This window comes from Drosophila obscura, unplaced genomic scaffold (genome assembly GCF_018151105.1).
Source record: "Drosophila obscura isolate BZ-5 IFL unplaced genomic scaffold, ASM1815110v1 contig_186, whole genome shotgun sequence".
Lineage (NCBI taxonomy): Eukaryota > Metazoa > Arthropoda > Insecta > Diptera > Drosophilidae > Drosophila > Drosophila obscura.
Window position 1 is genome coordinate 3,898,937 of NW_024542774.1, and position 26,700 is coordinate 3,925,636.

The following is a 26,700-nucleotide window of genomic DNA, read 5'->3' on the forward strand; positions in this document are numbered from 1 at the left end:
CACACACACACATACAGAAAATCGCGTGTCCAAAGGCGGCGGCTTTGGCAGCGGCAAGAAATTGACAAACTGAGCGACTGCCCTGCGCTGCGTCTGGCGCTTGAATGAAATGATGGACGCCGGAGCTTTGAGTGGTGGGGGAGTCAACGGTCGTTGGGGCCCCGAGTCCAACACGAACGAACAAAAACACGACAACGACGACGAATGAATGCGAAGACGACGGACGGCGAACAACTGTAGATGTTGCAGAGGCGCAAATGGGAAAAGAAACGGCACAAAAACAAAACCTTTTGCAACCTTATGCCTATTGCAATATGGCACGTGGACCGCACCGCAGGGAGAGGTGGGAAACTGAATGGAAGGACTGCGACTTGTCCGCGGCGGGGCAAGCAAATTAAGCTGTAAACAACAGGCTATGGCTAACCTAACCCCCAAGCAGCACCGCCACGGAAAGACAGGCATTCAGATACAGTACGAAGAAAAACTGGTTTCAGTTCAACAAAAATCGAGCATTCGAAAACATCGCGACTTTACTCGCGTTCGATTCCCCATACAAACGAACGGCGGTTTGGTCGAACGTTTGAACAGGCGCCCAGCAGACGCAGCAGGCGTGGGCGAGAGAGAGAAAGATAGTGAGCGAGCGGCGAGTGTGAATGAACGAGACGACAGAAGAGCAAAACTGAGAGCGAGAGCATTGTTTACATTTGTCTTTTGCTGTTGCTGTTGCTGTTGCTCTCCCTCCACACAGGTGGGAGTGAGTGAGAATGGTGTGCGTGTGTGTTGGTATATTGTGAGAGCGGTGAGCGGAGAGCAGAGAGCAACGAATAAAAAAGGTCAAACTCTTGCCTGGATTTGTTTGCTGTTCTCGGCTAATACTGTTATTGCTATTGTTGCTTCTTCTGCTTCTGCTTCTAGCGCTTGCGTTTAATTAGAAAAGAGAGCCAAAGTGAGTGGAGTTTAACCCATTGAGGTAGGCGTTGATAAGCATTTAACAGCAATAAAATGACATTTGTGACGTCAGCTTCTGATAGCAAAAAGTCATTGATAGCATTTTATAGGGAGAGATACAGCGATAGAGAGCGAGAGAGAGAGAGAGAGAAAATACCGAATATATTTCAGTCTTGGAATTTTTAATTAAATTCTCTGTATCATTACTGTTGGACATGGCTCTCGAGCAGAGCCAAAGAAATCGATGGAAGTCATAAAAGTTCACCCAATATACATATATCCGACTCAATGGGAAAAGCAACAAAAAGGTCAAAGTAAAGAGATTTTTACGGCAACTGTAAAAGTGAGCATACGAAAATTGACTTAAGCTGAGCAGTGAGCTTCGAAAGGGGTACGGTACCAGCAGAGGTGTAGGCTGAAGCAGCGGCGTCACGTACACACACAGAAATTTAGCAATCAGTAGCAACATTGTAAACGTCATTATCACTAGCCTTTACATACATCTTCATCATCGCCGAGAGAGCAAAGGGAAGAGAGATAGACCGGAACAGCAGCAAACATGCGAGAGCGGAAAGAGCGGGCGGTCAAAAAGTGTCTTTATGCGTCCATCTGGTACAGTGGAACAAATCAGCTCACATGTATTCTCTCATCCTGGAAAATGTATTCTTTGATCATTCAAATACAATTTCCCAATACAATACAATTTCCACTGCACAAAAAACGTATTAATGATATTTTTCTGCTCCCCCCCAAGCAGCAACTCAACTGACAGCGGACAAAAAAAAAAAGAGCCACAGCAGAGAGAGAGACAGAGAGCACGCAATGTTAGCTGTTCTGTTAACATTTCAAAGTACTGCTGGGCTGCACAGAAACATTGCAAAATCGGCGCGAATTAAAAAATCGCCGCCGACGACAAAACCGCGGCATATCGTTGGAGCCATCGCGCGATTCTAACCGCCGTCGACCCCCACTCAGAAGACATACAAAATTTTCAAAGGAAACACCAAACGCGCCAAAGCATCAAATGCTCGACGGCGACTTTTCAGGCAAAACGGCGGCGACTTACGTCGCGCGTCTATCGCAAAAACGAACAGGCGATCAGCAGGCGTTAGTAGCGCGACTGCAGCGCGTTTGTACTCGGCAGCGAGCTCTGTTACTGTTAAACGGGATTGAGAGAGAAAGAGAGAGAGATTGGAACAACACACTCGCACACACACACACAGAAAGAGAGAGGGAGAGTTTGAGCGAGTGTCTATCTGTCTGACAGAGCGTGTCGTGTGTGTGTGTGTGTGTGTGTATGTGCGTTTGTCTGCTAATGCTGTGAACCAACAACAAAGAAGCAGAAAAGCGTCGACAAGAATTGATTTTGTTTTTATGGCATTTGCATCTGATTAAAATTTTATAATTCTCATACATACATACAAATATATACGCACACATAGTATATAGTGCTTTATAACCATCTGGTTCTGATGTGATGTACTATTTATCTAATAAATTAACAAAAATCAGCGAGAGCGAGAGAGTGCGGCATAAAACGCGCGCGTTTGCAACAGCGTCTCAAGGCTGTGCCAGTTCAGCGGTTTTAAGCGCGCGGTCGTAAAGACGTTGCCAGCCAAGTGCCGCTGCCGCTGCCCCTGCCTGCCTATCTCCTGCCCCACCAACAAACAGCAATCGATGCGCTGCAACGGCTGTGGGCCCATTAGAAAACGACGCCAAACAAAATGGTGCCGTGGCGCGAGCGACACACGACAAACGGTAAACGACAAACGACAAACAAAAAGTCAATTTTATCGGAAACTAACAGGCAACAAGCAAACACAGCGAGAGTCCCGCCAATGAGACAGAAAGAGAGAGAGAGAGAGAAAGGTGCAGATAAACAATAATGTTGCCTGTCTTTTCCCCCATTTGTGTGTGTGTGTGTGTGTGTGTGTGGGGGGGGGTGCCGGCCTGGAAAAGCTCTGTTTTCCATCCCCCTTTTTGGCACGCTGAGCGCCTAGTCCAAATTGCGAGAAAGATCCGCTTTTCGAGCCAAAAACCCACCAGAAGCCCAAGGAGTTGCAGCACTCCGGACTACGCATAAAATCCCCACAAAGCAGAACTCGTCCACCGAACGCCACGCGCCACAGAAGGATCCCGCAATGGACCGCAGCATCCATCCGGCGGCGCCAAAGGCAGGAGCCCGACTAAAGTCCGCTGAGAGCGAACAACCGCAAAATCCTCCTTCGTCGTGAGTGGGGGTCCCAAGGAAAGAGAGTGGGTGGTTTGTTGGTTGGTTGGTTGGAGGGTATCTCCTGGTGCAAAGTGTATTTATACGAGGTGAAGCTTTCCTTTAAGAGATAGAAGGAAACTTGAGGCCCAGGAACGGTCCTCAGCCTCACACCCTGTCGTTGATTTCTTTTTTGGCCATGGCAATTATCTTGATTGTTGCCGCACATGCGCTTTGGGGGGAAAACTTTGAGTGAAATTGTACTCGTATATTGGCAATGTCCTTCCTTTCCCTTCCCACCCCTTTATGTTTATGAATGCAATGGAATAATTAAAGTGTTTCAACCCACAAGAAGTTATTTCTGTAGCAATCTATTTGTAATTCAAATGTTTAATTTTCAAAAATATTTATGTACATTTTAATCATTGGACATTAATGTATGTTTGGGTGCACTGGGTTCGGGACAGACTATATCGGATGCCGGGTAGTAGGATGTCGTGGCAGGCGTGCCGCTACTACCAAAGTGAGGAATGATTTTTGGTTCAACTCCCCCCAATGCAAAGTGACAACTCGTTGAGATTAATGATTTAATATAATAAGTAAATTTAATTAGATTTTTTTCAACTGTTTATCAGACAAAGAACAACAAAAACAAAGCATTTAAAGGTTTTTAATTGCTCTTTGAGCATTTGATGCTCGTTCCCGAACTGCAGCCCATCCGTACTGTAACTCTATGCCATTCGATGTCTTCCACAATTTGGCTGCAGGACTCCTTCCTGGACGTTGCTTGCAGAGATTTCAGCTTGGTTCACACGCAGCGCATCAACCACAAGACGAACCCAGTGAACACATATAAATACGACTCGAAAGGAAAGCCCACAAGTTAATCCAGGCGGACCTGGACACAGACCCGGACCCCACACTGTTGTTGTTGTTGTTGTTGTTGTTGCACAGCTGCCTGCAACATTGAGCAGCAACTACTTACAACAGGTCCCGAAACAGATGTCGTCTGTATTTGGCACTGGTTGGGCTGGAGGGGAGACCGGAGTGGAGTGAAGCTCAGGGTGGGATCGGATCTTGCACATGTGGCAACAGCTGCAACATGCAACAATATCGTGCAACCTGGGGGCCCCTCAATGCTGCTGCAACATGGCAGAGGGCGCCACTGTTGTTGTTTCGTGCCACCAGCGATGCGGCGCACAGCAAACGGCAGCGTGGTCTCCAAGTGGCAAGTGCCCCCATCCGGGGGATGCTCATGTATAAGTGTGTCCCACGTGTGTGTGTGTGTGTGTGTGTGTGCAGACGAATAAGGAAAATTTGCAAAAGCAACAAAAAACAACTAAACAAGAAACACAAACAGGGAAACAGGGAAAAGCTGCCCGGGGGCCTGGGGGCCGAAGTCTCGAATACCCTTTATGCAGATCTTTCCTTATGGCATAGAAAGTTCTTCCTTACATCGTCATCTTCATATTACAGGAATGATGTGGCGGCAGAGGCCGTTGGATTCGCTGCACAAAATCTCCCATAAGCGAAAGGACACGAACCGTTCGCCACAAATTATGTGGAATTTGGTGCGTGTGACCGAGGATACGTATCCCTGCCAGAGTTAAAGCAGTTTTAAATCATTATATACCCAGAGCAAAGGGTATTATCCACGACAGAAGCAAACAGCAACAGCAACAACAGCCAAGAGCCAAGAGCCAATGGAACCGGTTCAAGCCCCAACGAAACTATCACAAAAAGTAGGCAAAGTAAAAAAAAAAGGGGGCCCAGAGGCCGACCAACCACTTGGATAAAAATTGTCTTCGGTGTTCGTATTTCGCTGGTTCGGCCTTTGCTTGGATATGTCCGTTCGTTTCTGAGCGCCCGACTTGGACTTAGCTTAGCGCGTTTTTTATTGAGTTCTTAAAAATCACTCCTAATGTCCCATAATGGGACAATAATGCATCTGGATCACAGATCACAGTCAAACCTAATGGGGGAGTCGACGAGGCACAATCTTTCCATTGGATATCTGGACAAAATGAGGTTTTGGATTCCAGCTATGTTGAACAAGAACCAGTCCTTCCTTTTCCTCTTTCCATCCGCTCATTGCACTCCGCCACAGCACCAGCAGCAGAACCAGGCCGAGGATTCGTTGCAGCAGGAGCATTGCTTTTATATGATTGAATATTTGACAACTGACTCGAACAGCAAGCAAACCCCTCTCTATATACTCCCAGCAGATGACCGTTATCTGGCTGGTTTTATTTACGGCTGCTTCCGGGGGGGTTGCCTGGGCCGTGGGGCCCATCAAGAGCTCAATAAACAAATGTACGTGCTGGTGCGTGTCGCGACCAGTTCGTTCCGCCGTGGTGTGGTTAAATAAAAAAGACCTTTACAGAATTGCAATTTATTTGTTCCAAACTTAGAAATAATCATCCCCGAATTGCCTGTAAATGAATTTGGAATGAAAAGTGCATCGTTCATCCTCAATCCTCCGATCGAGAATCAACAATCGACAGGGATAATAGCGGGAATAGAAAATTAATTTAAGTTAACTGAGCGAACTGCGAACTGCACAACACCAAGTAGAGGCAGGCAGGCAGGCAGGCAGGCAGACAGTCGGCCATTTATTCATTATTCTATCCCTTTACGGGGGGTTTTTTCCTCTCCGTCCTTTTTGGTGGAAAGTCACCCCTGCGTGAGGCAGGAAGGCAGGGCAGGCGGCGGCGGCGTCGTCGTCATGCCACTGCGCGCCCTCAACGAGTGGTTGGACGTTTAAATGTTATACAACATGGGTTAAATAGGCGCAGCTGTGCGGAGCACAGTGATGTCCACCGTTTTGTGGAAGAAGCCCAAGAAGTGGCATCAACAAACAGACCGACTGCAGGAGGAATGGGGCGGGAGTACAAAATTCTCGAAAGCGGAAATCCAATACGAAGTTAACGCCACAAATGCTGCTGTTTCATTCACATTTTCATTGGCAAATTTTGCAATTCACAGTATTCGCATCGGTGATACGCCATACGATCAGAATTTGGACAATATCAAAAGGAAATTAATTTCAAGAATTGTCCAAGAATATTTATCCATCTGAACGTTGCGACCTTCTTCTTATTTTGAATAAGCCATTTATTATTTTTTGTTATTTGTTTTCAGTGTATTTTCGAGGATTCCGGTTAGCCAGCCAAAAGGATATGCGATATTTTTAGACTATCCAAAGAACGAACGACCTGAGCAGGTGCGAGTTATCCTTCGAGAGAGCACCACAAACAGAAAGAGAAAGAAAGATAGAGAGAGAGAGAGTGAGAGAGAGTTCCTTAAACATATCCTTTCATCCTTTTACCCAACATTCTCCCCCCCTTGGCCGCTAATAAAATCCTAAATTGTCCGCCATTTCGGCATGCTTTTTGCTAAATTAGCAAACAGCACGCGGAAAACTATAAAAAAGAAGAGAATAAAAAGTAAAACGGAGTCCGGTCTATGGCTCCCCAAACTGTACCCTAATTCCAACGCTTTTAAATAAAATATTTATGAGCTACTCGTGACGCTGATGGGGGGAAAAAACATTAAATGACAGAGCCGCCGCCCTGTTGCAAATAGTCTGAAGAAAATAGTAAAAGTAAGATGAAATACGAAATTTGTAGGCTGTATAACTGAACCATTCTGGGTATTATATCTATAATAATCCATAATTATGGAATTCGGAAGGTGAGGAGGGGCCTGGAAGCATCATAGATTTTTATCAAATTATCAGATCGTTAAAGTTGCTCCCTGTCCCTTCTATCCCTCCTATCCACCAAGTGTTAATCAACTTTTGGGCCCACAGACTCGTGCCACAATAATAAGTAATACTTCATACGCGTAGGGAAACGTTTTCTAGTTTTGTTCTGTATTTAGATTGATTTTTATGGGCCTCAGAGTTGATTAGCATTAATTAATTCATGCTGTTGGAACAAATTGAACTAAACGAGAAAGATGTTTGAGTGTGTCCCGGAAATGCACACACGAAAATAGATAAACAAAGATACACAAATACTCGTACACACGCACATGGGTAGATGAACATATATAGTATGGATGGACATGGACGCAGATACGCAATATTTGACCCAGTAATTATAAGGCAAGAGTTTAGCAGGCACATCTAATAAAACTAATTAATGAAGTTCGCTTTATAGCGAATCGGACAATCTCCCTCTCTCTCTCTCTCTCTCTCTCTCCCTGTCCCTTTCTATCTATTTATACATATCTCTGGTTCTTCTTCCTCTTTCTCTTCCTATATCTATCTCCCTCTCTAGCTCTATTCCAGTTGTTTGGGGCAACCTGTTTGGCCGCCGTCTTGTGTGCACAACAAAAGCAATTTCATGGAAACTACATATTTGTACACTCCGGATGGATATGTACATGCTTGTGAGGTATAAGGGGTATATGGGAACTCGAGCATATGAAATTTAACAGAAATATGTGTAGAAGATCTAGTCATAGCGAAAGAAAATCCAGAAGGATGAAATCTATACTACACTACACATTGTTACTGTCCGAAATGAAAGATTCGTTTATATTGTACACATTTTGGCAGTATTTCTAATTTATTCTCGTCGTGTGTGATTTCGTGAAGTGGGTATTTTATAGTCGTTTCTTTTTGAAGTTTCTCTTGTATTTGTTGTTTCTTCTATTATTCGGTGGAATGCAATGCAGCTAAAACGCTCGAAGCGAGCAGAAAATTAAAGGCAACCCAAAGCGGCCGCAAATGAGGCACAGGGCGCACAAGGAGATGGAAATGAAGAAGCAGAGGTAGAGGCAGAGGCAAACACACACAAACAGAGAGACAACAACAAGAAGTAGGAGACGAGCAACACAACAGCAGCAAACAACAGAAATTGAGAAGAAGCCGCACAAAAAAAATATCTGACAAACGGAACGGCCATGGATGGCAAACGAGGCAAAAGAACGTCAACGTCAGCAGCGACGCATTCTGAGAGTAGTAGCACCAGCAGCAGCAGCAGCAGCAGCAGCAGAAGCAGCAGCAGCAGAGGCAGAGCAGCAGCAGCATATAGATAGCAGCAGCGTGGGAGTTTCGTTAACAGCTGTACGTACCCAAAAAAATTCTCTCTTTGGCACTGTAGTTGGTTCGCTCGCCGCTCTCCCTCCTTCTTGAACATTCTCTCTGTCTCTCTCTCTAGCTGTTGAGCACGTAACAACATCCCTGCGGATGCGTCACACGGTATTCTCTGTCGCTGCTGCTGCTGTTGCTGCCTTTTTGTCACAGGTCGTTGCACTACAGAGGCACACGCACACACACACACAGGAACACACAAAGAGAGACACGAATGATGTTCGGTATATGTACAGTGACGTGACACATGCAGGCCGCCACGATTGTCGTCGACTGCTGCAACAGCAACAACAACCTCTGACCAGCTCGCTCCTCGCCACCTCCGGGCATGTAGGATGCAAATGTGCCATGTGTGATTGTGTGTATATTTTCAGATCTATGCAGATATTCGCTCTTGTGCCTCTACATTCCATAAAAGGTACATTCAAAGGAAGGTACTACACTCTGAGAGAACAACTGTTATGGCTTGCTTTTCGTTTACCATAAATAGAGCGAGAGAAGCTGACCTACCTGCAGCTCCAGCATGCCTTACGCTTAACATACCTTGCCCTCAATGACATGGACCAAAGGAATTGCTCTTAAATGCTCTCGCTCTCTCTGTCTCACTCTCTTGCCATAAGTGTTGGTGTTGCACCGATTTTGTTATTGTTCTAGCAACTCTTATGTCTTGTAGCCGCTTATAGGCTGAGCTTACTGTAATTGATGCTTTGGTTTTATCTCCATTGGCTTCTTGGTATTTAAGAATGGAGTCATGTTTTTATGTTGGATTCCACTACGCGATACCCTGTAGTATCCCCTATAGGTAATGGGCTGAATAAATTCCGCTTGATTATGTTAATTGATTCCCAATGCAAAAGGCAGCGTATAAAACGATAAGTATATCTTCGTGATAATTATTTTAAATTTTAAATTTGTTTTACGAATAGAATTAATGTCAGTGAACGAATAATTTGTTTGTTTTTTTGGGTATCTTTCTTTTAGCTTCTTTTAGCTTTTTCCCATTGATTCTTTTTCTTTTCAAATTTTAACTATCTTACAAATAAAAGAAAATACATACATACATACATATGTTTTTTCAATAAATCCGAATTTATTAGCTTGAAATATAAAATGTAAAGAAAATGTGAAGTGCTGAAAAAAAACTTTAAAAAAATGTACCATTAATTTATAATGATTCAAGTGGCAGCAGCCCCCACCTCCATTTCCTGCGCAGCCCAAAACAAAAGTGCCCAATTATAACCGAGTGGAAATCTCAGTTTGGGGATCCAAGGAGTCAGTGTTGGCCCCCCCCCTATAGTATTAATTCAAATTTGTTCGCTATTTTTTTTTGGCCCAGTCAGGAGTAAAGTGAAGTACAACCAGGAGAAAAAAGTATGCTCAAGTGGAGACTGAACGAACGGAAAGGCAGAGGCAGAACATTTTGTTGTTGTTGTTGTATTATTATGATTTTGTGTATCTCGCAGAGCATAAAAGAAAAGCATTCAAATGAACTTTCCTCGCTGTTGCTGCTGCTGCTGCTTTTGTTGTTGTTGTTGTTGTTGTTGTACGTGGCACAAGTGCGGCCGCATGCTCAAGCACACACACCGACGCACACATAGTAGAAGGAACCAGAAAACGTGTTGAGTGGCGGCAGCCACAACGAACACACCAAGGAAAATACATCTATTGCGACTATGGGAGATACCCCTTCTTACCACTCGTTTGATATACATACATATACTAAATAACATCGTGTGCACCCCACCGCTTGTTTTTATGCAATTTTCATATTTTTATTTATTTTTTGCAAACAGAATTTTCCTCTCTTCATTCGCAGTTTCGCTTTAAAGTCTCTCTCTCTCTCTCTCTCTTTCTGCCTCTCTGTAAAGTTTTTGATTTTAAATGATTAATGCCTTAGCCGCACAATGATTGATTAATTAATGTTGACAACCAAACAGGAGGACAAAAATAAGAGCCGACACACGCACACCCATGCACACACACAGCATACACAGAGACTGAGGCCGGCCGCCTCTCCGGTTGTCCGGTTTTTCATTTCTGTTAATAAATTGACTTCCATTTTCGTTACGGTCTGTCTTATCCCCCCCCCTTCACACATCTACTATTCCCACATGCCACCCAAAAACATTTTCTTATGAAATCTGAAACGATACGATACGATATATGTATGTGTGTGTGTGTGTGTGTGTGTGCTCAGGTTGGCCGCCGTGTGATTGATTCGTCCAAGTCGCCGCGGAGGATAAGCTGAAATCTAGTGGCTCAGAGAACGATATATATGTACATGCATACATACATGTATATGTATGTATTATGTATGTGTGTAAGTAAATATATTTCCTTTATAGTTTGCTGTCATTCCCCTCTGCTTCTCTTGCTCTCTCTGAGTGTGTCTCTTTTCAGAGGTGTACACGCAATTAATTATGTTGACAACTGAACATCAATTGAAATTTTATCAGCAGTCAATCATCGTACAGGCACAGACACAGGCATTTTAAGGCTTTTAAATGCTAAATTGCCTTAGAGCTGATTAAAAGATACAAAATACAAAATAAAAGATAACATATTTATGTGGCATTAAAGCTAAGGACGCTGAGTATTAAATAGAGAGAAAGGCAGAGTAGAATATACCCTATTTCCATTGACACATATTCGACGATTAATTCTGAATCCTGTTGATTCGCTGTGCAGTGGAAATATGTGAAGGGAAATATTTTTACTGCTAGAAAACAGAAAATCAGCTGTTTCGTTTGCTTCAGCTGAACGGAAAATCCCCAATCACGCGTTACCGCGTGTGTTTTGGCTTATGGAAACTGTGGTTATAAGAGAGATAAACGACGAGTACCAGACAACTTAAAGTCTCTTACGGTTTCCATTCCAGACTTTATACAAGACGATAGACGAGAAGGTGGAGGAAAGTGTCGTACATACTAATGTATGGAATTTATTCATACAAAAATGTACTGAAACTGGAATCCATCCATTGATCATCATCGTCTTAGCATCTCCAGTCCAGTTTGCCCCAAAATGTGTCGCTTCTCGTGGAGCAATAGTTGCCCCCCAAATACGGATCCCATTCATTAAACTCAACTGCTCAACTGCATTGCATATTCATCAAGATGACTACCAGTTTTGGGATATTGCAACAGCCCTCGATCAACGACCTCCTACACCCGCGCGCGCTTTAAATTCCATAGGCGCCATACAATGGGGCGGCCATTCATCTTTACGTAATTTGAAAATTATAGCAAAGCGGGCAAGGGGAACAAAAACAACAAAACAAACAATGAGAAGACAACAGAAACAACAACAACATCAAACAAAAATTGAATCTTTGAAACAAAAGCACGAAAAACAAAAGTGAAAGTCTTTGAAGGCTCTCCGTGTACAGGGAGACCCCACTAAAAGGTAGCAACAAAATCAAATCACGATGAATTTGTGGCATTGGTGGGCCATAAAACTAATGAATGAATTTTTTGAATGTATAGGCACAATTTCAGAGCAGATCGAAGAACGCTGCACCTTCATCCATGTCCTCTCCTCACCACATTAAAATCGAAAGTATTTCAGCATTTTTATGGTTCGGCAATTGTTTCCAGATGTTTGAAACCAGTTTATTTGCCAAAGTCAATTCGAAATCTATAAAAATGTTTATTTTTATTTTATTTGTATGTACATACATAAGTACACACACACACATGTAAATGTACATGTACATATACATACATACAGCAGCACATCCGTGCGATACATTCGTTCAGTTGTCCCATCTGTTGAGTTTTTGAGGTTCATTCGTTGTCGAGAAACAGTCGAGAATACATACATACATACATACATATGTACATATGTTTAAAGGGGAATTTAAATAAACTTTATAAAGAAAATCAGATAATCACAGCTCATCTGATTTAATCGAAACCAAATGCAGACATGGAGAATGCCATGCAGACTTACAGATGCTCTTCTCGAATGGGAAATAATTAAGATAATGGCCATGCTAGCGAGTTGTATAATTATGTATTTATTTTTCAGAGTTTAAGCAATGAGCACCCCCGTTTGGACTATGTTCTATTCTACGAATGTTCAAGAAGATTTTGTAGAAATTAGAATCCTAGTGTAAGAAAGAAAAAGCGGAGAGACTCTTGTTTTGGTGCAGTGTATGCCATAGATGTGTATTAAAAATATATATTCCCACGCGTCTAGCCAATACTAAAAGCAAAAAAAAAAAAAACAAGACACAATCGAATGGGTAGAGCAAGCCGAACAGGTAACTTTACTTTCATTTTAAGGCACGCTCCCGCCTTGGCTCCACTTTGACAGCGTCGCAACATAACCAATAAGCAATGCAACAAATTAACTAAATCAATTAAATAAATATTTTGATAATATTAATGAGAGAGAGAGAGAGGAACTTTTGAAGTCGAGGGACAATTAACTTAACCCACACCCAATACCCCGCGATTCTTTAAAATGTATACATATGTACATACATATGTTGTGGACGATTGCCAATCTAACGGGCCATGCAAAATGTACAGTTACAGATACAGATACAGATGTACAAATGTACAGATGGATGCAAAAGGGCTTCGGTATCTCATTTGGTGGTTCATCTCTTTGGTTGGCGGCGTACGCGTGCCGGCCAGCAAGAGAATGAACATCCACACATTTGACATCATCATCTACACTTATACCGAACCAAGATCTTTGACTATATCCCTCGTGTCCCCATCCGTACAACAACATAAATATTCGCTGCTCCTCTATGCTGCTGCTGCTGCCTCTCCGACTGAATTTGCGTCCAAAACGGAGTTATATGCATGGATAAAAAAAACAACAACAACAAATACAAAAGAATTAAATAAAATTGTACTACGAGACGCACGTTTAGTGTTGTGTGGATAGATACATTCAGGTGTGTGTGTGTGTGTTTTTTTTTAAATTCTTTTATTTACTCTAGTGTATATTTATGTATGTACATACTTAAATGTGTGTGTGTGTGTCTGTGTTTTTGTTGTTGCAAGTACAACAACGACAACGAAAACGATCAAAAAGTACGAAAGTATCTCGGGGTCGGGTCTCGGGCATATCTGATTCCGCGACGCCACTCAGCACGTTCATTATGGTTCATTTTGTCAGATACAAAATTTCAGAGTCGCTCTCGCCCTGTACCCTGTGGCTGCTTATGTATCTATATCTGTATCTATATCTTTGTGTGTGTGTGTGTGTGTGTGTGTGTGTGTGTTTGTGTGCTTGTGTGACTGGTGTTGTGGCTGCGCGATAAGAATACGGATATGTCAGTTAATTATTTGTTTATATTTCGTATTTCATCGTTCTTCTAATGTACAAAATGTAAATATGTAAATGTAAATATGTATGCACATTGTACATAGGGTATATGTTCATATAAAGAGCTAACATACATACATACATATGCACAGACATTTTGTACATTTCGCGCAAGATTTCTTGCTGATTAAAGCATTAAAAAAAATCTCACTCGATTCACATGTTGATGGAGCCAGCCAAGCAGACTGGCTGTTAGATATGTACATATGTATGTATGCCCCACAGCCTTCGCTTTGCATTCATTCGGATATGGAATTTGGGCCCTGTTGTTGCTTGTTCTCGAATTACATTCGTGTACATTTGGATCACTCGTTTGGTATTAGGGCATTTCTGTGGTCTGCAAGGCATAAGGCAGAAGAGTCTGCAGCTGCCACCTCCAAAGCTGCTGCAATCGTCATGGCACAGCAACAGCAGCAACAGCAGCAGCAAGATGTGGCAGCACCGAAACAGGCGATAAGGAAGAAAGCACAAGCAAACGGTAAGGTGCGGGGGCATGCGACTGAGACTGGGGACTGGGACTCCCTCCTTCGCTTGGAAAACCGGTGCAGAAATCGCTGTTGCCAGCGTTTCTTGTTGTGTCTGTGTGTGTCTGCTTCTCGCCACCGTTTTCGCGACTGTTTGTGGTGCATGCAACACTTGCAGCACAATAAACTGCACGGCAATCGAATGCAGCCTGGCGGCCACAGCTGAGCGCCTGATACCTTGCGCCGGCTGAACACCTGGAATGGGGCACAAAATACAAAATTCGGGATAGGCTGGGCCCCAAATCTACGCCTGGCTATCCCGATCCAATGGAGACACACTCCTCAGAAGGCATGCCATGGAGATTGGGGGCCATAGGGGGTGGTGAGAGACGAGTACACACTGTCTCAGGGGCGGTTTTTGGCGTAATGTGTTGTGTCTGGGTGTCGGAAGGGATGTTCGAAACGTCCTGTGTCCGTAGAGAGGGTTGCGATTGCGATTGGCATTAACGAGGAGTGACTGGGACTGGGACTGTGACTGTGGGTGAGGTGGCGATGGCGATGGCGATGGCGGTGGCGTTGTCTTCGTCACCAGTCATCGAACGCTGCACAGATAAAACGCGAATATGTATTCGAATTCCGACCTGAAACAGCAAAGTCTTTTCCCCCATACCCTTCTCAAACGCGGTACATATCTACATATATGTACATATATATATTTTAATCAGCATTTTGTAAAGCATTTGATCATGAAACTTGAAAGGAAATTCGATTTATGTGAACCGACTCACATCTCAATGGGCTGAAGTAAAATGTTGATTAAATTTCAGAAGCAACATTTTGACTATATCTTAAAGGGTATGCGGATCATCGGCCTGCTGGATGGTGGGAGGTAGTCAACCTTTCTTGTTGGAAACCTGTTTGCCCAGCCAGCCAGTTAGCCAGTTAGCCAGTAAGTGAGTGAGTTGAGTGAGCAAAGAGCAGCATTGACCCCAACTGAGTCAACAACAAAATATGCCAGTGCCAGTGCCAGAGACAGAGACAGGAACAGGGACTGCGTCAGATCCGCTGGGACTTCCAGGGTCTTCTCTTGGGCCTTCTCTGTCCTGAAGGGATCTCTCGAATCGAAATAATGCAGAAAATGGTGCAAAATATTTAATACAAAAATGCTAAAAAGAAGTTTGGCCTGACAAACAAAAATATATACATACATATAAAAGAAGAATACTGCAGGCAGGCAGCAGAGACAGCAGACACACACAGCAGCAGATACTGTGGCAGCAGCAGGGGGAAGAGACCCAAACCAAACCTGTTTACAGTTCAAACTTCACATTCGATAGTATATTCGATGTGAACTCTTTTTTTATTTTTCGTTTGTAGTTGTCTGGCCCCGGCTGGTTCTGCCTCAGCCTATAGGTTGGTCGGCCACCTCCACCTATAATGCGGCAAAGTCGGTGTGTGGTGTGTGGCTAAGCTTCGGTTTAGGCTCGGGTTATCTCAGCTTAATTGGGTCATTCACACGCGCCACTTGCTCCAACACAGAGAGAGATATAGAGAAAGAGAGGGCTATACACACTAGTGGATGAACACCGAATGACAGAGAGAGAGAGAGAGAGAGAGATTTGAAGAGCTTTGTAAAAAAATATATGTACATACATACATATATTTAACTTATTCCGAGATCTACTGCTAAGATTTCAATATCCCATCTAGATTAGTTAGGTTTAAGATCTGCAGATAGAAGGTTTTTATTTATGTCAACTAGAATTTACCTTTGTTACTAGCTGCCACAACTTCCGGTGTGGTGGAAGAGATGACGAAGAAGCAAGTAGCTGGGGCATTACACACTCGGTGATACTATTTTATATTTTACATGTCTGCTGTTAGCCCACTCAATACACTAGAAGACACGAAGAAGAAGTAAACGAAGATTGGAGACAAACAGAGAAAGAGTTAGAGTGAGAGAGAAAGAGACAATAAGTGACATTTGTTGGGATTAACATACATATGTACATGTACATATGTACACATTTTGATGGGAAAGCGTAAAGAAAACTATTGGAAATGTATGGAACGTGTGCGAGCGTAAGGGAAGCTTTTTCTGCACAAAATTTCCCAAAGTAGAAGGTATAATATGTAGAGGAAGGGACATGGGCTTTAATGGTTTGAATGTTAATGCTGATCAACAGCTATCGTAAAATAGATGCTTACAAAGCAGTTCAAACCCCTAAAATATCAAAATCGCATTGTTTTTATAGAAGATTCGAGAGGCTGCCACTTTCCACCACTCTCTCTCTCTCTATCACACTCATTCTCGCTGGTACCTACAGAAGCGCAAAGGATCTGGGGATCAGGAATGGTTCTGCATCGAGTGATCAGGGAAGGGGAAGAGACAGAACCGCAAACACAAACGCAAACGCAAACCCAAGGCAAATTCAACAGCCCAGCAACAGAGCAAAACAAACGCAAAGAGCGACCGAGTAAAAACCAATCCGACAACTTCTGAGAAACAGAAACTGGAGAGAGAATGAATGCTCTCTCCCCGAAGCAGAAACAGCAGCAGCAGCAGCGGTACCTTGTACATCCATCATTTTTTCTAGTCATTGCAACAACAAGAATGCAGTCTTAGCCACATTTATTTGGCAATTCTTCAGTTTCTCACACACACATACACATACAAAAACTGGTCTTGATCTATTTTTAAGTCCAAGCTTTGGTTTGAAAGCTTTTGCTCAAGCTTTAGGCAACACACAAAAAAAGTACATGAAGCATAAAAACATTAATCAAACGAAGTTCTAGCAGCGCGAATGGCTCAAGGTCTGATCAAAACTAAGCCCCGAAACTGGTTTTACCACCACACCACCCACCACCCACAGCAAGAGCAAAGCAAATGCTGACAGGAAAGAATCAAAAACATTTTGCAGGGAACGAGCGATAAGAGATGCAACTTACCCCAGCAGCTGGGCGATAATCCAATTTGATTTGTTTTATTGATTATAGTATTCCATTTGTTAGTACATTATCTCGTAGTATTTCCACACAGATAATTTTTGTTCACTTTTTGTTTTTATTTGATTTTTTAACTGCAACATTTGCTACATTTGTAAGCAAAAACACCGAGAGAGAGAGAGAGAGAGAATTAGATCAAGTCAGTTCTTGTTCTCTCTTTAATGTGTGTGCGTGTTTGTGAAAATCAAAACAAAACAATACAAAAAACATTGCAAGACAGATGGAGAGAGCGAAAATTTTGTTGGATTTTTCGTTTGCTTTTGCTGTTAGTGGCTTTTACTGCAACATGTTGCATCTGTTTCCTTTGCCGTAACGGTAAAGGCGTTTTGCCTGTAAACACAGCACTTCGGGAGAGAAAAAGCAATAGAATGAAAACAAAAAAAATACACACACACACATTCATGGACCAGGGACGCTCTCGCGGGGGTTGGTTTAAATTACTTGTAAATAATTTTAAACGCACTATAATCACTTGAGTAACTTTAGCTTTAAAATATTTCCAGCAAACCGCACAGTCCGAATGAAAAATTAAGAATCCGAAACGTAATAAATATTGTTATTTATTTATTTTATTATTTATTTATTTCTGGCGGTATTTTCTGGCCGGCTGGGGTAAACGGTAAACAGAAACTGCGCACAGTGTGGCCTGTGGGTCAGGTACACAAAAACGGATCTATCGACAAAAAATACCGTCTGACCCTCAAAAATAAACCGAAATATATCTTGGCATTATCAAAATATACCGTAAATATACTGACGGGCACGACACGCATTCATATTCATTGAAATTCAGCTTAAAATTAATAGCACACAAAGACTCTCAGCGCTGATCATACATTTTTCTACGATTAATTAATCAATTTCCGAAAATATTGATAAGTACTCATTTTCATTTGAATTATATATTAATGTGTACGTTTCAGAAAAAATTTGGCCGAATAACGCGTCCTCACAAATACGGGAAATAAGAAAATACTCAAAAATACTAGGCACTAATATAGTCGATATAAATAAATATTATTTTTTCGTGGTTTTCACACTATTGTTCATGTTCAAACGCAAATTCCGAGATGTATTCGAACTGCAAATAACAAAAAGTTCACAGAAACAAATATGTAAAATATTCGATTAGCGTAAAATATTCATGTAAAATATTCGATTGAAAAACCAAATGCTGCCAGATGTGCACATACAGTGACCATACAATTTTATTGGACAATCCTTAAAAATTCTTGAATGAAAACTGACAATTTTTTAGCGGACCGCTTAAATGAAACCATTTAAATTAAACCTATTTTTCATAGGAGCCCCATGGAAGTGACAGTGTGGAAAGCGGCATTTTAAATAAATTGAGATTTGCCAAACGATCTGGAAGTCGATGCTGATCACGAATTATTATTCGATGTCGCCTTGGACATGACATGGCTCTAAACGGCATTTTTACATATGTGGATTGGAGTCCATAACGCGCCCTAAAAAATACTGAAAAGTACTAAAAATATACGGAAAATACTAAACAAATTATAAAAATATGCAAGGAGTGTGTCCTAAACATGGTCGTCAAAGAGAAACAGAATCAAGCGGCATTTTTTACGTTTGTTTTGAAATGGATCCCATGGATCCAAGGCTGAAAAAGCAGACAAAAGAGATAGTATGTAGATCCTCCAGTTACCTACCCGCGCGCCACCAGGCGTTTCAAACACGCTCCAGGACTATTGTCTATAGACATCTTAAACCTCTCTAACTCAATGAGCGGGCCTAAGGCTGCGACTGCCTTATATAGTACATATTGCAACCAAAATAATGCAGTTTGGGAGAGTACTTGCAATGTGCACATGTACATATATACGTATATAGGTACTCGTATCGAAAGATACATATACAGATTGCACAAAGTGCAAGATCGATGATCGACACTTACCCTTATTCATAGACTCCAAGGTTCTGAAAATCTGGATTCCCACGTGTTGCTGCCATAAGGTATATATTACCTTTTACGGCGCATTCCAAAAATTCCACAAGTTGTGTAATTTTAGGATGAACATTGTGGCAACTGTCAAATTCTCTTAAGTGATCCTTTCTACTTAAATCAATTTTTCTAAATTTGAAGGCCTTACGGTAGTGATGTTTTATCTCCCATGGATAGGTGTCAAATACACCAAATATGGTCGTCCTGCGTAGACACACCGTGGCAATATTCTTCTCATCGGGATAGTAGTCTACGATGGGGGACGACGCCAAGTGGATTCGGGGCACTCGGCTCAGGAAATGGGCAGCGAGTCGCGTGTCCTGCCACACATCGCCGTAGGTGACGGTCCAGGGGCTTGGAAGTCGCCTGCCCATTTTGTCTACAATTCCGCGAGCTAGTGGTATGGTAAGCTCCTTCGGCCATGTCTTCGTTACCCCCGTCCCGAAACGAGCAAAACGATCTTTATAGCTCGACCCTGACGTTGCTTAACGCCGGCCTTTTGCTTCTCACTGACACTGTCATTGTCAACTGTCGGTGAATTTTTCACAATTTTCGAAGTGAATTTGCGGCTCAGTCCCGTAGGCAGTGCCATGTTCGATTCGGATACGGATACCAATTCTTGTGTCTGTCCAGGGTCCATGATAGCCTCGTCTATCTTCGGGCCCTGAATCGCAGAGTTGCTTTCCTGGAGCGATGACTCGGTCGAGCCGCCAGAACCATGCGTACTGTGGATGGGAGCTGCTTGTATGTCGCCATGTCGTCGATGGATCATCTGGGATCGTTCGGGGTGGACAGTGTTAAGTTTCATGGAGAAAAAAAATGATAACATCGAGTCCCGGCACTTACGACAAATAGAAGGCAGCTAACGCACAGCACAGAGTACAAATTCATCGCCCACATTTTACACGAAATTTAGTTGAACTGAGAATTTTAAATAATAAATTAATTTGGATTTCAAACAGAAATATTTATAACGAATTAATGCTCCTGCTTATACTACTACAATACTACTATTTAAACTCATAGAACATACTATGGAGTAAATTGCTCGGCATGCTGAGCAAAGTGACAAAAATCAGTTCATTTCGTATTTTGACTGGTTGTCATTCCTGTTTTTCCTCAATGGACTTCGAAAAAAATGTGCTGCGGTATCTATGTATGTATGGTATGATGACTATCATACATATCATACTATCATTCCCGGGTGTCATCCATCCATCCAAAATGTCCGCCTCCAACAGCCTCAAGGTAGTGCCCAAGCTATGAAATTCAAATGCGTGGCCAACATCCTGGATGTACTTACAGATACAAAATCCTCAAGGCATTGGTATTATTGGCACATAATCAGCAAATAATCTCAGGAGCAGGTGCTTCCATGCTGACCAAGCATTTCTTGGAGCTTCATTTAAAGCAATAGATGGCGGGAAATGATAGAGAGAAACCATGGTCCAGGATTGCAACTAAATAATACAATTAGAATAGCAATCCATCGCAATCGTCTCTGGAGCACACAATCCACGCTCCGATCCACGCGAGTCTGCGGCAATGCAGACAATGGCATCCAACAAAAATAAATCGCATTAGTTGACGGCTCGTAGCATTGGGCAATGGATAAATGGATATGCGCAATCCAACGCCACGAAACTCTAAATGGGACACAAATATTTATTAGATTTATTAAAGCTATTCAATTATGTGCAATTACAAGCTTTTTCCGTTTGGAGGAGCAACGGGTTTCTGGGCGGCAGTGGCACGACAATCGACCTTGAACGCCGCCACCCATTGGGACAGCTCAAAAGAGAAAACTGCTTCCCACCCACCTTTGGCTGAAACAAGACAAGCGTTGCTATTGTAAGGGGTAGAGGTAGGTGTACTGGCAGGTGGAGACCTGGTTATGTTTTACTGGTTGTGGCCTATTTGGTGGAGTGCCACAAATGGCACACAATTCCGCATCACCCATTCCACCGTTCGCACAGCCCAGCCCAGGAGGCCATAATTTGTACATTAAAAACATTAAACTATGGCTGCCACTCGAATGGCCCAACGTCTACGTTGCACGTTGATTGTGGCGCGTTGCGCGAATCTCTGTTGAGATGAGATGGCTGGACGGGCGGCGGCGGTGACATTGGTAGCGCGAATTTGTGTCATTGATTCCGTGACTTTGGCCAATAATTATTGACTGTCGATTGATTGATTGACTTAGCCTCTCACATACCCATATCTCTTGCCATGAACTCGGTATCTCTTTACTTCAATGTTTAAACCACGGTGGAGTGTGTGTGTGTGTGTGTGTGTGTGTGTGGGGGTTTTTCCTGCAGCAATTTTGTTTCGGAAATTGTTGGTTTTGCTAAGCACTCGAATTAGTTCCACAGGAAAACTTGACTTCCTCTTTGCGTTAACATTTTTTTGTGTGTTGTATGTAGTTGTGTGTGTGTGTGTGTATGTGTATGTGTATGTTTGTGGGCCTAGGGAGGACAGTGGGGCTAACTAGTCAGTGACTAGCGATTAGCCACAGTAATAGCCGCAGCAGCAGGCAACCAACAGCAACATGCGATTGCCACACTGACAAAAAAAAATATATTAATAATAGGAAAATACTCTCAGATGCAAAATGGCATAAAATATTCGGTTTTTAAGTGATTTAAAAAAGAATTCAATTTGTTTTGAAACATAAATTAAATGCATTTAACTAATTTGTAATCAACATATTAAACTTAAAGCATTTAATTAAATGTAATTGTACAACTCATATAATTTTTCGGAAATACATATTAAATATATTTTGAAATACAGAATCTATTTTTGAATCGAATATTTGACATATGTACATATAAATGTCAAAATGTTCGGTGAAGGATGAAATAGTAAGGATGGTTGGATGATCTTGGGAGCGCTCAGACTGAAGACTGAGCCTTACAAGCCATTCCATTGAACAGTTAAATTGGTTTTTAAATTCCAACATTTGTTAAATATTATATTTCGTGTGAAGTATGTATTAATGTATTCCGATTATTCAGATTATTGGTATGCTTGAAAAATGCAATCCTCAATATAATTTTCCTCTGTGCAGTTGGAGCGACAAAACTTGTTACCTTTTGCCGTCTGCTCTTCTTCTTTTCACTTTCGTTTTCAATGCGCCTCTCTCACTCTCTCACTGTCTCTGCCTCTCTGCCACTCTGTTTCTCTCTTTGCTGCCTATTACTCAATAGCCGCTCGACGGAGCCCCAGCCACAGCCACAGCCACAGTCGCAGCCCCAAGCCCCAAGCCCCCAGCCCCAGTTCCAGCTCCAGTGTTGATGGCATTTTGATTTTGAATTTGTCAGCCAACTGTTTATTAAGTGTTTTGACTCGAAGCCAAACTGTTCGCGAACGGCGGCTTGCTGCATGCATCGGTCGCAAAATCCACACACAAATAACTGTAAAAGGTGTATAAAATAAAATAAAATATATTTATGAAAATACTCACTGAAAGTGCGTACAAGTTCTCAGATATGCTTCCCAAGAGCCTGGCTAAAATCGCCGGAGCAATCCCCCTGCCATTGCTGGTTCACCTTGACCACATCGAGTGCTTTCTGCAGGGGTTCCTCGAACTGTTTCAGATCCTTCAATTGCTTGCTCCTGAGTCTGTCCGAATCTTCAGGTCTGTGTAGATTTTCAGCCAAAGTCAGCAGGGGAGGCGCGTCAGCTGGCGTTTCTTGAACTTTTCGCTGCGAAAAAGTCAATCAATTATTTGGGTCGAATTACTTTTTGGGCTAAATTTTCCACCAACTTACTTGAGTCTCTTGGCGTGGGACAGGACGTGGTTGGCAGCCTCCACGACCAAATGCTCACGTGTCAGTGCAGTCTCCACCGCCAGCAAGTAGCAATCGGTGGTTTCCTTCGTCTCCGACTGAAGCGTGTAGTCCAGGAACTCCGCCAGCAGACTGATGTTACGGCTGCATCCGAGCGCCGATGCCCAGACTTCCTGCTGGGAGACGTTCGTCGTGTTTCTAAATAGCTGCAGCAATTGCTGGAACTCCGCTTCGCCGCCCTGCTCGATGGCGATGCAGTTGGCCACCTCCTGGATGTCGACTGGCAGCTCCAGCGTATTCAAATGTCGCATAACTAGCTGCTTTGCCTGATCGATGCAGTCATCCACGCGATAGCGACAGGCTTGGGTGTATGTGAGCCGCATTAGGGACATGTCCCTGCCGGTCACAGACCTACTCGTGATGGCTCCCAGCTTCGGCAGGCGCCTGTACAGCAGACTTAGTAGCTTCGCCATGTAAGCCTAGAGGAGCTGCTGATGTAATAAAGAGGACTTGAGAGGACCATCCTAGAACCCACCTTTAACTCTTTTGCCTGCCGCCCACTCAATAACATTCCGATGCGATTCAAGAGGGTTATACCCCTTTCCCAGGGCAGCAGCTCCTCCTCCCTGTGCAGATACTCGAAGAGGTCGAAGGCCCAGTCATAGCTGAGTAGCTTTACGGCGCCCAGGGCCATAAGATCATCCATTAGCTGGACTCTGTTGTACACGTGTATGCCCCCAAAGTTTGGATCATTCTGCAGACTGCTGATGATCATCCTCCAGTTGTGCTCGTCATAGTTCACCCGGTAAATGGCGCTGACTTGCACATTCAGAATGAACCACTCATTGCGCGCTGGCCTATAGGGTAGCTCCAGCGTCTGTAGCGCGGTGGCGGGACACTCCAGCCAAGAATGGGGACGAGTTTGCTCAAAGTCGGGATGGCTTTGATGGACAAAGCTGAGCGGCACCCACCAGCAGTGGTCTGTGTCGGCGACTTGCCTCAGGCCCTTCTCCAGGTAAAATCTCGTTTGATTGAGGCTCACCCAACCCGTTTCGTAGTCCCGCACAGCGGTGACCAGTGGATAGCCACCCTGCAGCGTCCACGTGTCCATGGCTCGGCCCAGATTGAAGTTGGATGATAGCAGCACCTTCTGCTGCACGGCTGCCTCCTGCATGGACTGCCACAGATCAGCCTGCTCCACAGTCCCAAAGGAGTGTTTGGAGAGATAGGAGCGAATGGCCAGGAAGAAGGCCTCCCCGCCGAGCAGCTTGTGCAGCATGCGCATGATCAGCGCCCCCTTATCATAGACGTACTTTGTGAAATGCCCGAGGATCTGTTCTGGATCCTGCACCTCACGCGAAATGGCGCGCACCGATCTGGCCGAGTCCCGGTCAAAGAAATGTTCCAAATCCTTGCCAATGAATCGCTCGCCGCGACCCAAATCGGGCCGCAGGGCATCCAATGCCAGATAGGCGAAGTACGTGGATGGACCCTCCTTCAGCCAGAGATCGTTCCACCATTTCATGGTCACGCTGTTGCCGAACCACTGGTGGGCATACTCGTGGGCCAGCGCCTTGGCCTTTAGATCCTTTGTCTCCTCCTGCTCCACCCCCTCGATGTGCACGAAGTAGCTCTCTCTGAAGATGACCAAGCCCCAGTTTTCCATGGCGATGAACCTGTGAGTGGGCGCCGCAAGCTGATCGATCTTTCTCAGGGGAAAGTCCAGCCGAAAAAGATCCTCAAAGTAGCCGAGCACCTTTGGGCCCATTTCGACGGATGCGTTGCCCTGTTGCAACGCCATGGGCTGCAACCAATTGCGGAAGATCACCCTGTTCTTCGTGTCGCTCTGCACGGTGGCCGCATTGGGCAGATCGTGAACCGCATAGGCCACCAGGTAGGTGGATGTCCTCAAGAGCTGCTCGTGCTCGCACCAGATATAGTCGGGGAGGCTTTCGCTGAAACGATTGACGCGAAATGATTGGTAGTTGATCGGATGAGATCGGATAGATCGCATAGATTACTTACTGCTTGTGGCACTTGTGGATCGGCATATTGCTGAGACCCGTGTAGCTTTTGTGGTAGCCCAGGGTCACATTAACGGTGGCCTTCCACGTGGGTTCATCGAAGCAGGGAAACGCCTGGCGGGCAAACGTGGGCGAGAACTGTGTGACTGACATGTAACTAATGAATGGCGGGATAAGGGTTAGCGTCATCGTCTGCGTCTGCGTCTGCCAAAGAGCCACAATACTCACTGTTTCTCCTTGGTTGCCGCATCCGTGTAGGAGCTGTTGTAGTAGCCCGATTCTGTGGCATTCAGCGATGACTCAAAGTGCATCGTCAGCTGGTAGCTCTGACCCAACTTCAGTTCCCGGCACAGATGCAGCGTGTAGTAGTCGTACACCTCATTCAGCTCGATCTCGATGTCGCTGTCGGAGGGGCAATGCCTCTCCCCTCTGGCTGTGGAGCCACCGGTAAGTGAAATGCGCGACTTGTCTATCCGTAAATTCCTCGCGTGCAATGTAATGTTTCTGGTCGATTGAAGGACACGCAGATCGATGCGCACCGCACCCTCGAAGCGCCGGTCGGTGGCATTCAGATGGGTGAGAATGCGTATGTCATAGTGCTGTGGTTCCAGCGAGCTGGGCAGGCGATAATGATCGTAGACAGCCAGGCTGGCCGAAGGCAACAGCAGGATCAGAACGAGGCAGTAAATGGCTGTAGATCCCAAAATGCTGGGGCAATGAAACAGAGAGAACATAAGTCCGTCTATCCACTTGGCAAACATTTTTTTAAATATTCTGCGTGCTCCTGAATCCAAAATTATTCGTGCAAGGAAGCAGCTGCCCACATGTCCTATGCCCGGCCCAAACGGTAAGGGTCCCGAGGATAAGGCTTGGCTCTTTAACTCCTTCAAGTCTCTCGACATGGCTCTGCTGGACGTCTGTGCCAAAAGTCACGAATGCTGTATCGTTCGGGACTTAAAACCGTATTAGACATTCGATTTGTGTCTCTGCAGTGGATCGATTTGCTCCGGTTACCTGTTTATTTTGTTATTGTTGCTACTAAGCAACTGCAGTCACGTGCCAGTTCAACGTGCCGATCACCGTCGTCAGCGATTTTAAATAATCAAAATTAGCCGCTCGAAATTGTACCAGTAATCACGTATAGTCTCAACTCTTCACTGAACTGAACCGAATGTCCTCTGATCTTCGCTCTCAAATGATCTCAACCGAACTGAACGCTCACGGGGCCAAGCGGGCTTTATTTATGGCATTCGGTCAGGTGAAATACTCTCAGACGAGATCAGTAAACAGAAAGAAATATCTGAAATTTTTGTACATTTTTTGATCGTAAAACCACCTGAACTTATGAAGATATGATGCCTTATATGTATGATTTATGGCTCTGGCACTGTGGACTTAGTGCCAGAGCCATTGCAGGCGTACCAATTGTAATACAAACTTTGCCTTAGATTTTAGATAGATTTTAGTAAGCTAGAAACTAAAATCAGACTTGCATGAAAGTTTTATTCTTTAATTGTCTTCGTACAACAGCAAAAAAAAAATATTTAAAAAAGAGACCGAAAGAGAGGAGAGCCCAGCGAGACTCTCTTAATTAAGGCCTCTCCTTCAGTGTGAAATTTTGTCAAATTTGTCAAGCTCTCTCTCTCTCCCATTGCACTCTCGCACATTAACAATCCAGATTCTGTTGCACTTTGGAAAAGTAATCCTCCGGCTGCTGCTGCTCCACTGCCAGGAATGGGGAATAGTGAATAGGTGGGGGGGCTGCGGATGAATCACGGCATGTCGCTTTCGAATGGAACATAAAAAATTGAGGGCTTAATCAAAAAACAAAAATGTGCTGCG

The 26,700-nt window shown here is 43.8% G+C and overlaps 2 protein-coding genes and 1 pseudogene across 5 annotated transcripts in view; all 3 read right to left on the bottom strand.

Moving 5' to 3' along the window:
• Positions 1–17,160, bottom strand: part of LOC111080920 (neurogenic protein mastermind) — a 65,206-nt gene extending 48,046 nt beyond the window's left edge. The window contains exon 1 of one of the 2 annotated variants that reach the window (XM_041593127.1): positions 17,018–17,160. The gene's annotated coding sequence lies outside the window, so the exon portion shown is untranslated. Of the gene's footprint in view, positions 1–15; positions 100–17,017 lie in introns of those variants that run through there. The other variant, XM_041593128.1, reaches the window with a different exon arrangement.
• A 2,258-nt stretch (positions 17,161–19,418) lies between these two features.
• On the bottom strand, positions 19,419–22,278 carry LOC111080293. 3 transcript variants are annotated; one of them, XR_005967741.1, is made up of 5 exons: positions 22,136–22,278; positions 21,259–21,605; positions 20,749–20,869; positions 19,890–20,689; positions 19,419–19,815 (listed from the first exon to the last, which is right to left on the bottom strand). XR_005967741.1 is itself a non-coding variant. In XM_041593133.1 (2 exons), exons 1-2 carry the CDS (start codon positions 19,941–19,943, stop codon positions 19,474–19,476), a joined length of 396 nt encoding a protein of 131 aa, XP_041449067.1. In that variant the 5' UTR covers positions 19,944–20,061; the 3' UTR covers positions 19,419–19,473. The 3 variants fall into 3 exon arrangements, 1 of the variants encoding a protein (XP_041449067.1); XR_005967740.1 differs by having other exon boundaries at positions 20,932–21,605; XM_041593133.1 differs by lacking the exons at positions 20,749–20,869; positions 21,259–21,605; positions 22,136–22,278 and having other exon boundaries at positions 19,890–20,061.
• Positions 22,279–22,516: 238 nt separating this feature from the next.
• Positions 22,517–25,619, bottom strand: LOC121404144 (annotated as a pseudogene).
• Positions 25,620–26,700: the final 1,081 nt, after the last annotated feature.